Source organism: Phyllopteryx taeniolatus, chromosome 4 (genome assembly GCF_024500385.1).
Source record: "Phyllopteryx taeniolatus isolate TA_2022b chromosome 4, UOR_Ptae_1.2, whole genome shotgun sequence".
Lineage (NCBI taxonomy): Eukaryota > Metazoa > Chordata > Actinopteri > Syngnathiformes > Syngnathidae > Phyllopteryx > Phyllopteryx taeniolatus.
This window is the reverse complement of record NC_084505.1, coordinates 31,638,281-31,650,232: the sequence shown is the minus strand read 5'-3', so window position 1 is coordinate 31,650,232 and position 11,952 is coordinate 31,638,281. Positions and strand designations below refer to the sequence as shown.

The 11,952-nt window shown below is 43.8% G+C and overlaps 1 protein-coding gene across 3 annotated transcripts in view; it reads left to right on the top strand.

The window, feature by feature from the left end:
* LOC133477204 (myosin-10-like) overlaps positions 1 to 11,918 on the top strand; it is a 53,782-nt gene extending 41,864 nt beyond the window's left edge. For 2 of the 3 annotated variants that reach the window (XM_061771710.1, XM_061771709.1), the window contains 16 exons: positions 15 to 159; positions 288 to 494; positions 575 to 679; positions 1,734 to 1,886; positions 1,970 to 2,218; positions 2,314 to 2,526; positions 3,900 to 4,112; positions 4,182 to 4,343; positions 4,412 to 4,540; positions 5,091 to 5,179; positions 5,250 to 5,373; positions 6,244 to 6,333; positions 6,433 to 6,551; positions 6,641 to 6,749; positions 7,602 to 7,774; positions 8,101 to 11,918. In XM_061771710.1, coding sequence (XP_061627694.1) covers positions 15 to 159; positions 288 to 494; positions 575 to 679; positions 1,734 to 1,886; positions 1,970 to 2,218; positions 2,314 to 2,526; positions 3,900 to 4,112; positions 4,182 to 4,343; positions 4,412 to 4,540; positions 5,091 to 5,179; positions 5,250 to 5,373; positions 6,244 to 6,333; positions 6,433 to 6,551; positions 6,641 to 6,749; positions 7,602 to 7,774; positions 8,101 to 8,242 — 2,422 coding nt within the window. In that variant the 3' untranslated portion in view covers positions 8,243 to 11,918. The remainder of the gene's footprint in view (positions 1 to 14; positions 160 to 287; positions 495 to 574; positions 680 to 1,733; positions 1,887 to 1,969; positions 2,219 to 2,313; positions 2,527 to 3,899; positions 4,113 to 4,181; positions 4,344 to 4,411; positions 4,541 to 5,090; positions 5,180 to 5,249; positions 5,374 to 6,243; positions 6,334 to 6,432; positions 6,552 to 6,640; positions 6,750 to 7,601; positions 7,775 to 8,100) is intronic. The other variant, XR_009788257.1, reaches the window with a different exon arrangement.
* The last annotated feature ends 34 nt before the right edge of the window (positions 11,919 to 11,952 follow it).

Genomic DNA, 11,952 nt, shown 5'->3' with positions numbered 1-11,952 from the left:
TATTTTAACACAAGGACCAAGCGAGAGCAAGAAGTGGCTGAGCTCAAGAAAGCGATCGATGAGGAGAGCAAAAACCATGAGGCCCAGATCCAAGAAATGAGGCAGAGGCACGCCATTGCGCTGGAGGAACTGTCTGAACAACTGGATCAGGCTAAAAGAGTGAGTCTTCTGATAAGGCATCATCAACCTCAACATCAGTGGTCATGTAGAGAGGGACTATCAACAAACAAGACCCAACTTGTGTGGTTCTCAGTCAGAACATCACTCAATAACTTGTTTTTGTGCAGTTTAAGTCCAATTTGGAAAAGAACAAGCAGTGTCTGGAAAACGACAACAAAGAGTTGGTCTGCGAGGTGAAGATTCTGCAGCAGACCAAGACGGAGTCCGAACATAAGAGGAAAAAACTGGAGTCCGTGATGCAGGAGTTCACGGCCAGAACCGCTGAGATGGAGCGGGCCAAGGGGGAGATGGCTGACCGTTCCCACAAACTCCAGGTAGACTTGGCCAACAATGTTTTCATAGTGTACTGCGGCTGGATATATTTTTGTTGACGCTATTTCATGTCCTCCTCTAGATGGAGCTGGATAACGTGTCAGTCTTGCTGGAGGAGGCGGAGAAGAAGGGCATCAAACTGACAAAGGACGCCGACAACCTGGGAAGCCAGCTGCAGGATGCACATGTATGAAATGCTGCAACATCAAACTGCAACTTTTCTGTAAAAAAAAAACCAGAAGTCACTTGACATATGCGTAAGCTGCGGCCCAGTTCAGGGTCGGCACCCCTTTGCAGTTTACACAGGCGACACCTACGAAAGCTGTATTAACCCTTAACCCTTAAAGTTTGTATTACATGCTCCTCCCACACTTAGCCTCAAGTCCCAATTACTAGTGTGAAATATTTGAATACAAATTCTAACAAAGTTTAACAAATCTGGTATAAGATGTTCAAATAAGCCAAAAATGTATTACCATTTATTACTATTACTTGTATCACCACATTTAATTATCCTTAAAAATTAGAATGAGTCAACATTTAAGGTCTTAAAAATACCCCTCAGATATTTTTTCTAGGATTCAGCAAAATTGTAATTATTTTTTTGCATTTTAGCATAACTGCGATCCAGAAGGAGTGGAACAAACAATCATTCAATGATATTAACAATATGATCACAAAATTTTGAATTTTGAATGTTGTGATATAATACTAAGCCCATATGTAGTGAAGTTATTCAACATGACCCAAGTAGCCTTAATATCATCAATTTGGCTACCTTAAACCTGCCGCTACTCAAAAAGAATTCTGGAATATGGGAGGGTGTGTCGGACAGTGTTAAAAAAAAAATAGGAAAAGGAGGCCACATGTCGCTGGCATAGGTCAAATTAGTCAATAATTTGTAGAAATAATAGACCCACGTGGGACTGACCAATAATATCAATTTGCGAGAGAAAAAAAATAATACAATCTGTGGATTGCATATGGCTTCAATTTTGGGACTGTCTTTGTTTAACCTTCAAATATGACACTTGAGTCAAGACACAGCGACATATACATTTTTAAAGTTAAATACAAGTTAATGGTCCATTTAAAGGCACCTAACGGAGATGGAAGCAATGTTACTAATAGACATAATATTATCAGATTTATAGGAACAGGCGCAAGATCTTTGCACGGTTGCAGTCACTAAATGTGATGTTGCGCTCATTACCATCAAGCATGTTTGTCTGGCTGTGCAGGAGTTACTTCAGGAGGAGACTCGCCAGAAGCTAAACCTGGGCAGCAAAGTGCGCCAACTGGAGGAGGAGAAGAACACCTTGCTGGAGCAGCAGGAGGAGGAGGAGGAGGCTCGACGCAACTTGGAGAAACAGCTGCAGATGACCCAGACTCAGGTATGAGGTGGAGTTTGTGTCCCAAGTAGAACTTTTCCAGCATGTAATCATTGTGTATTCAGAATATTCCTCACTGCCTGTAGCTGATTGAGACCAAGAAGAAGCTGGAAGAGGATGTGGGAGCCATGGAGGGCCTGGAAGAAGTGAAGAGAAAACTCCAGAAAGACGTGGAGCTGACGAGCCAGCGTCTGGAGGAGAAGGCCATGGCCACGGACAAGATGGAGAAGACCAAAAACCGACTGCAGCAGGAGCTTGATGACCTGATGGTGGACCTGGACCACCAGAGGCAGATAGTCTCCAACCTGGAGAAGAAACAGAAGAAGTTTGACCAGGTTGTCACAATCGCCTAACATGTGCCATGAAATATGCAATTCTTATATTACCAACCTTCGGAGCATGACGGCCATGTCTGGCTTGTATGCGACAGATGTTGGCTGAAGAGAAGACCGTGTCGGCTCGGTACGCCGAGGAGCGTGACCGTGCGGAGGCCGAGGCCAGGGAGAAGGAGACCAAGGCCTTGTCCATGGCTAGAGCTCTGGAGGAGGCTCTGGAGGCCAAGGAGGAGCTGGAGAGGTTCAACAAGCAGCTCCGTGCAGAAATGGAGGACCTGATGAGCTCAAAGGATGACGTGGGAAAGAATGTAAGTGACCCCACCGATCCATTTGAATGGGATAGACGAGATAAGGACGTGCAGAAATTCACAACAAAAAGTTATCTGTCTGAATATGTTCCATCCATCCATCCATTTTCTGAGCCACTACTCCTCACTAGGGTCGCAGGCGTGCTGGAGCCTATCCCAGCTGTCATCGGGCAGGAGGCGGGGTACACCCTGAACTGGTTGCCAGCCAATCGCAAACAAACAACCATCCGCACTCACATTCATGCCTACGGGCAATTTAGAGTCTCCAATTAATGCATGTTTTTGGGATGTGGGACGAAACCGGTGCCACGCAGGCACGGGGAGAACATGCAAACTCCACACAGGCGGGGCCGGGGATTGAACCCGGGTCCTCAGAACTGTGAGGCTGACGCTCTAACCAGTCGTCCACCGTGCCGCCTCTGAATACGTTGTTGTTCTTATTTGATGGCGTGGGCTGGGTAAAAAAGATCAAAGATGTGTACATAAAATAAAATAACTATTGCCATTCATTTCTTCTCCTTATGGATCCCTAAAATGTTTTTATTCATTTTTAAAATATATTATCCTAAAAAGTGACACTTACTCATTAAATATGCTCTTTAAATTACAAAAAAATTAATTTGAACCAGCTGACAATAAAAATAATAACAGGCGATGTTTCATATTGTTGAATGGAAAGGAAATAGAATTAAGTAGTTTTCATGAATAAATGCTGCTACCCGAGGGCTGCAATCACTGTAAAAATGTAATTTACTGAAAATTACTTTAATATTGTGCTATAATATTGAGCCCGTGGCACGGTGGCCGACTGGTTAGAGCGTCAGCCTCACAGTTCTGAGGTGCGGGGTTCAATCCCCGTCCCCGCCTGTGTGGAGTTTGCATGTTCTCCCCGTGCCTGTGTGGGTTTTCTCCGGGCACTCCGGTTTCCTCCCACATCCCAAAAACATGCATTAATTGGAGACTCTAAATTGCCCGTAGGCATGACTGTGAGTGCGAATGGTTGTTAGTTTCGATGTGCCCTGCGATTGGCTGGCAACCAGTTCAGGGTGTACCCCGCCTCCTGCCCGATGACAGCTGGGATAGGCTCCAGCACGCCCGCGACCCGAGTGAGGAGAAGCGGCTCAGAAAATGGATGGATGGATATTGAGCCCATATCTCCCACTCCTTGTGGTCGCATTTACAGAAAGAGAGGTCTTGAATTTAATAAAACTGGCTTTAAATTGTCATAAGTCTTAGATTTGGCTTCCTTAAAACTGCTTGTTTTAGGAAAGAGAGTTTGTCATATTTATATTTACCAGAGTAGCAGGCCACTGGAAAAAGATAAAAAATGGATCTTGTGCGTACGTGAAAAGTGTGGCTGCTGCTCTTCACAGGTCCACGAGCTGGAGAAGTCCAAGCGTGCGCTGGAGCAACAGGTGGAGGAGATGCGGACTCAGCTGGAGGAGCTGGAGGACGAGCTGCAGGCCACCGAGGACGCCAAATTGCGCTTAGAGGTCAACATGCAGGCCATGAAGGCCCAGTTTGACAGAGACTTGCAGTCGAGGGACGAGCAGGGCGACGAGAAGAAGCGGGCGCTGGTCAAACAGGTTGGTCCTTAAAACTCCACATTGGTCTTAAAACCAACATATGAGTTGAACGTTACGTGCTGCGAGCAGGTGCGTGAAATGGAGGCCGAGTTGGAGGACGAGAGGAAGCAGAGGACGCTATCTGTGGCCTCCAAGAAGAAGCTGGAGATGGATCTGAATGAGCTGGGTGGGCAAATAGAAGCAGCCAATAAAGGCAGGGACGAGGCCATGAAACAACTAAAGAAACTACAGGTACACACGAGCACTGTTTTTTATTTGACCAGCTCTGTCTCAACACAGTGTTCCTCCACTTTTCACAGGCTCAGATGAAGGACTATCAGAGGGAGCTGGAGGAGGCGCGGGCCTCCAGGGACGAGATCTTCACGCAGTCCAAAGAAAACGAAAAGAAACTCAAGGGCCTCGAAGCTGAAATCTTGCAACTACAAGAGGTAAGCGAGCAAAATTTATATCTGGCCACATATACTGCCAGGCCAAAAGTGAGTTCGGCGCTCGTTACCGTGACAACCGGGGATGGAGACCTTGGGTTATGACAAGAGCAGCTTCCAGAGTGTGTGTGTGGGGTTGGGGGCAAGCACCCGTAAAAACAAAAGCATTTTTACTTCTAGAGGTAGCGCTTCATACACTACACTGTGTGTATGTGGCACATGCTCAACAAACACAAATACATATAAAGCATTTTGAGAAATAAGCAGATAAAAGATGTACTTTTTCTTTAATTTATACACTTGGTGGGTGGGCAGTCATTTCAGAGACCCAACTATTTGTATATGAGCCATGTTCATTTTCCATGATACAGTATGTCCCCTTTAAAGAAAGTCAAACAGTTTCCATCCTTGCATCTTTATTATCGTACTTGTAGCAATTTCATATTTAACCGTCATACAAGTGTAAAAGGAAGGTGAGCACGCGATAGTAAACATTACTGGATTGTGTACTGGAAACACGGCTTAAACTTGTGATGTGTTAAATGTGTCGTAGGACCACGCGGCGTCGGAGAGAGCCCGCCGGCACGCCGAACAGGAGCGAGACGAACTGGCAGACGAAATCTCCAACAGCACTTCCGGAAAGTCAGTGTCCACCGTGTCTTTTCCGACTGTTGACGATGACGAAGTTCGTTGACATCCGTGCTTTTGTCAGGTCCATGCTGCTGGAGGAAAAGAGGAGACTGGAGGCTCAAATCGCCCAACTGGAGGAGGAGCTGGAGGAGGAGCAGGGCAACACGGAGCTGCTTAACGAGCGCTTCAGGAAGAGCACGCTGCAGGTACATGCACGTTTGTGCACTCAAGATTAAATACTATTCATACATTTTCACTTTATCATTAATTTAAGGCAGCAGGGTGAGCTAGTGGTTAGCACGCCTGTACGCTAAGACTGAAAAGCTACTTGTATCGTAAGACTAAAAACTGACGTGACGTGACAGACTAAAATGTGGCATGACATACTATATATATATCCATTCATCCATTTTCTATACCACTTAACGTTATCAGGGTCAGGGGTGTTCAGGCAAGAGGCGGAGTACACACCATCCAATAGCAGCGCACGTATAGACAAACAACTATACACAATCGCATTTACACCTGCGGAAAATTGAGTCTTCACTTAAACTACCACGCATGTTTTTGGAGTGTGGGAGAAAACCTGACACCCGGGGGGGGGGAAAACACACACAAGCACGGGGAGAACATGCAAGCCACACACAGGATGGCCGGACCCACGACCTTTGAACTGTAAGGCGGATGTGCCCTGCATGATGTATAGTTAAATGGCTTAATTCAAGAATAAATGATCCATTTTGTGCAGTATTATACACTCAGCCTACATGTCACTTTTATAATTCATTAACTAGATTTTTTTATGTATGATATACAATATATTATCATTTTAATATATGCTGTTCATCACATTTTTTTAATAATGCGCAGTTAAATGTTTAAAAAAAAAAAAAAGAAAGTCCATATTCTTTGTTCAAAAGATGAGCTAAATGTGTTTTGCAAGGTTAGAAACAAGTTTCCGTTGACTTGAGTTAAAGCAGCTGGTGACTTGACGGCTGTGCGACAATGGCGGTCCCAGGGAGAGCAGTTGAGCGCTCCTCACATATGACCATGTTGAAACATGATGGTTTCTCCAGGTGGAGAGTCTAAACACGGAGCTGGCTGCGGAGCGCGGTGCCTCCCAAAAGAGTGAGAACGCTCGGCAACAGATGGAGCGTCAGAACAAGGTCCTGCAGACATCTCACAAACATTATACGTCAACCATGACATCAGATACCTTGACTGCAGTAAGGCTCACTTGAAAAAGTCCCATTCGTCCCACACAGGAGCTGAAGGCCAAGCTTGCAGAGCTGGAAGGCTCAGTCAAGTCCAAGTTCAAGGCCTCCATCACGGCGCTGGAAGCTAAAATCCTGCAGCTCGAGGAGCAGCTGGAGCAGGAAGCAAAGTAAGTGCTAATCTTCTCAAAACACACCGGATAAAGTCAACCATCAAGTTCTTCTAACCTTTCACCTCCGTGTTGGTCGCCATTTCCAGAGAGAGAGCGGCGGCCAATAAGATCGTCCGACGCACAGAGAAAAAGCTGAAGGAGGTGATGATGCAGGTGGAGGATGAGCGGCGTCACGCCGACCAGTACAAGGAACAGGTGGGCCAATGCTCTGGTCTTGTTGCTGCTTTTTCTTGTCTTTTCCCTCTTAAACCAACTACTAGCATGTGTTTTTATAGTTATTCTTGTCATGTGGTATTACTGTAGTTTGTCTTTTCTCTCTCTCTGTTGCTGATATGTAGTTTGAATGGGGACAAACAGAGAAGAGAAACAACACAACAACCACAACACCTGCTAATACGCAATTTGAGGAGGGGCAGCAATAAGAGAGACAAAAAACACAAGATATAAGACGGCAAAACAAATATAGCAACCGCAAGATCTGCTAGGATTTAGTGTGACTGGGGATGCACGGAGTAATTGCAACAGTAGCAATACTAACAGACGCTAAGTATTATGTACAGTATTTTGAGAGGGGACAGACAAAAATATCAAAATTAATCCCTGCTACTATGTAGTTTGAGGGCGGATAGACTTGAGACAAAAGACAAAAAAACTGCCTACGCCCTCCTAAATCATATACAGCGGAACCTCTATTTAACAGAGTCGTCCGTTATAGCTGATTGTCCCTTATATTTTTTCATGGCCTTAAACACAAGACGGCATACAATTCTTAGAAATATGAATATTCAATTGAGGTTCCACCGTACAGTAATAGCTGTTATTTTTACTGCTGCTTTTTGTTCTCTCCTCTTACTCCGTCCCCTCAAAATACATATTGTATTAACAGGTGCTGGTGTTACTATTTGTGTCTTATGCTATTGTGTTTTTCACTGTCCCTACGAGAAGGCACAATACTGTATTAGGTGTTGATGTCCTTTGCTGTTGCCATTTGTTCTCTCTCTCTTCTCTCTATTTCCCGTGACGGTGGCGGCGCACGTGTCCGTTCAGGTGGACAAGGGCAACTCGCGTATGAAGCAACTGAAGCGTCAGCTGGAGGAGGCCGAGGAGGAGGCCACCAAGGCCAACGCGTCGCGCAGGAAGATGCAGAGGGAGCTGGACGACGCCAGCGAAGCCAGCGAGGGCCTCAGCCGCGAGATAAGCAGCCTCAAGAGCAGACTCAGGTAACACCCCCCGCAAAACGCGTACACAATCGCACACTCGTCAAAACAAGAAAAAAGAAAATAAATGATTTTAAAAAACATTGCAAATGTTTTGAAAAAATCCGGAAATAGGTAAATCCGCAGGTGCTGAATCACAAGTATGCAGGGCTCCACTGTAATAATTAACTATATTTAAAATTTCATATGTATCTGGGGCTAAAAAGAGAAGCACGGAGAAGCAATTATAACGGCCGTCAATTTTCTGCAGATTTTCACTATTCGCGGTCTGGCCCGTTCCCTATCCACTGTATGCTGAAAGGATTTTGCTCGTTGTGTGTTGCGTTCAGGCGAGGCGGTCCCGTCAGCTTCTCGTCCTCCGGCCGCTCGGGCCACCACAACCTGAACGTGGACGGCGCCTCCGTGGACCGCTCCGACGACGATGCCGACAGCCGCACCGGCGACTTCAACGACATCGCCAATGCGGAGTGAACGAACACACTCACTCCAACCGGGACTGAAAACAACTGCAGCACATCTGTCCACCAATACCACACTACCAGCGGTACCTTGACTTACATGTGCCCCAACTAACTACTTTTTCACAGTTATCAGCAACTCAAGGTAATAAAAAAAAAATGTTTTTTTTTGTTTGGTTTTTTTTTTTGCCTTGAGTTGCTAGCAAAGATTCATGGGGGATAGAGACTGAGTCCTGTCGTGAATAGCAAAAATCCACACGTCATTGACCCCCCCCACAAAGGGGTGTGTAATTGCGTAAAGATGCCACAATATGCCAGCTAAGCACTTAAACCAGAGAATCATAAAGCATCAACACCATGCATCTAACTTGCACGCAGTCATGAACCCATGTTACATACATGACGGAATTCAGTAGTTCAATTCTTCAATACAAAAAAAATCACCTTCACAATAGTAGAAGTGAGCATATGAGCCTAAAAAAAAAAAAAAAACACGCGAGCACAAACTGATGCGACATCACGCAAACAAATATGCGCACGAGCACTTTACGCAAACAGAATTAAGTCACTAAACTTACCTTTTGGCATTTGCACACAAAAATAAATGTTAGGGAATAAAGGTAAATTGTAATGGCAACGTAGCTGCATCGTGAGAGAAGCAAAATATACAGTACCCACAAAATACGACATCTCATACACTGATGAAAAAACACTATCAACGGATAAAACCTAACAACAAGACCATAAGTCCACCACATGACGCCAAAGTAATATGAATCGATGAGATTTTCAGCCAATAACGGAAGAAAAAAAACAACCCTGCAAGTTTGCAGATACTGAAACATGAAGATGCAGGAGTTGAGTGTACTAGGAAATCGGGGAGCAACTCCAAGTTTGTGTTATCAAAAATTTTTTTAAAAATCATGAAAACCTAAAATTATGCAGTGCAAGTACAGTTTTGTGCTTGTATTTTCCATTTTTCTGTGCAGGTATTTAGCCACATTTCTTGACATTCTATTATATTATAACTGTACAATACTGTTCAGATTTTCTTCTTAAGAAAACAGATTATAAAGAAATCTTTGTGTTTTTTTTGGAGGGGCTAGAATGTATTAATGGCATTTCCACTCATTTCACTGGGGAAAGATACAAGTGACTTGCATTCCTATCAAGGAACAAATGAAATTCTCAAGTCAAGGTACCGCTGCTTTTTTTTTTTTTTTTTTTTTTTTAACTGTAACCCTAAGGCGAAGCGACACCTCCCTCCTTCCACAAGAGGCAAACGGACATTCTGCCTTTTCTTCCAGGGTTCTCACGTGTGTCGCCCTGACAACGTGCTTTTGGGAGGCGCCCGGACTCACACTTTTATCATCATCGAGTACATCAACACTGCAAAAAGAGAATTGACCTTATTACGAGTGAAAACATCCTACTGTACTTATTTGAAGACAGTTTTGACTTCACAATTTTCAGCAAGACAAAAAGACAGTTTTTCACTTTTAAGAATCTCATCGAGTCAATTCATACTAGTTCCATTGGCGGATTCTTTTTCCCTTATTTTATGAACATCCATCCATTTTCTGAGCCGCTTCTCCTCACAAGGGTCGCAGGCGTGCTGGAGCCTATCCCAGCTGTCATCGGGCAGGAGGCGGGGTACACCCTGAACTGGTTGCCAGCCAATCGCAGGGCACATACAAACAAACAACCACTCGCACTCACATTCACACCTACAGGCAATTTAAAGTCTCCAATTCATCATTCTTATTATAAGTGACATAATCCGCCAATGGAACTGGTATGACTTGACTCGATAAGATTCTTAAAAGATCTTGTCTCTCAAAAGGTCTTTTTGTTCTGCTTCATTTCAATTTTACTTTAAAATGAGTGCAGTAAGATGTTTTCACGAGAAATAAGGTCAATTCACGAGGTAAGTTTTGCATTTTTGCAGTGAAAACAAAAAGCCGACTGACACACTTCGCACATCAGCGCAAAGGACGGAAAGCAAAGTGGATTACGCTACTGCGAAAAGACAACGGACATGTCAACATGTGGAGGATATGCCGACACAAATTGGAGGCAAGAACACGTCATGCATTTTAAGGCTCCTTTTTCTCCTTTTTGCAACATTGACGTCACACAGAAAAAGTTGGGAGATCATGGAGAGAAAAAAAACAAAACGATTTAGTGTCATGTGAAAAGCCGCTTGAGTGTTTCTTGATAATACTGCCATTAGGGTTGGGCGAGTACCGACGCCAGGTATCAGTATCGGGCCGATACCGGCCTTATTCCCAGGTGTCGTGTACTCGTGAAGGCTGCCGATACCAGCCACCGACGCTTTAGGCACACACAAAAATAAATCTGACATCGAGTAAGTCCCCCTTGCCAGTAGTTGGCGCTACTCTGTGGAAGTTTGACACATCGGAGAATCCTCATGTAAGTCAGAAAGACAAAAGTGTTCACAATCTTTGTCATTGTGTTCAATGAAATCGTGTGTCAAAAGTACTAGTGGTATCCGTACTCTGTATGGGTGAGTACTTGTACTAGTATCAGTCTGGGGGAAAAAAAGTGGCATCGAACATCTCTACTTGATAGCCAACTTAAGGTCCACATACTAGTAGTTTGTCCTCACTAGTAAGACTAGTAGAACGACTGTTGTCTTAGTAGTACTGTTATTTTCCACTACTGGATAACATTTTTGCACACTAGTAGGACAGATTTGGTGTACTAGTAGGACAACCACTTTACTAGTGAGACAATAAGGCACTAGTTGTTGACTGCATGCTGCTAGTGATGTCAAATTTGCGCTTCACATGTTTTTTGCACAATTTAAGGTTCATGTACTACTAGTACTTTTTGTCCCCACTGGTAAGACAATTCAGCATACTAGCAGAATGACAGCCGCACTAGTTAGTCTTACTAGTAACATTTGTTCTACTGTATGACATTCCTGCACACTAGTAGGACAAGTACTGTACATGTTACCAATAAGGCCTCTGTGCGTTACTAGTGAAGCACTAGATGTTAAGTAGAATTGTATAATGTCACTAGTAGCACACAGATGTCAACTTGTGCATACCAGTATTGCCTCACTGGTATCATGTACTAGTTGGCCTACCAGTGTGTCAAAGTTGCTAGTGAGGACTAAGAGTGTACTAGTGCACAGACATTTAGCTGGATATCAAGAATAATTGACTAAATGCCCAAATGGTTTTCCATCATCTCGTACAAAGTGCACATCTCCTCCTTTGTGTAAAATGACAAAAGATTCAACGTATGTTTCTTTAAAAGTGCCTTAGACACTAAATAAAAGAACATCAAAGGTCGAGGATTTTTGCTCCCAAAGTTAAGCGGACGCGAACGATCCAACACTTGTTTTCCTTTTGTTGCTATGCTTCATATCCGAATCATTCATTTCGAGTACGGTATGTTGTGTTACCGCCACCGTTTATCATAGTTACACTCAAGTTGTTATTGTACAGGATTATTTTTCATTTGGTTGGAAGCTTTAACATTCTCAAGTAGTTTATTAACATCCAGTCATTTTAATGATGATGATGATTGTTATTTTTGCATTGCACTACAAATACTCCCAGTTTTATTTCTCGTGTATCTGGATTTCGAGACAGTAATCATTTTTGCTTCTTTTTTTTGTTTTTTAAATAAGGAAAATAAAGCACATTGTCACTGTTCTTCTATCCTTGCACCTCAAATGTTTTCTTTGGG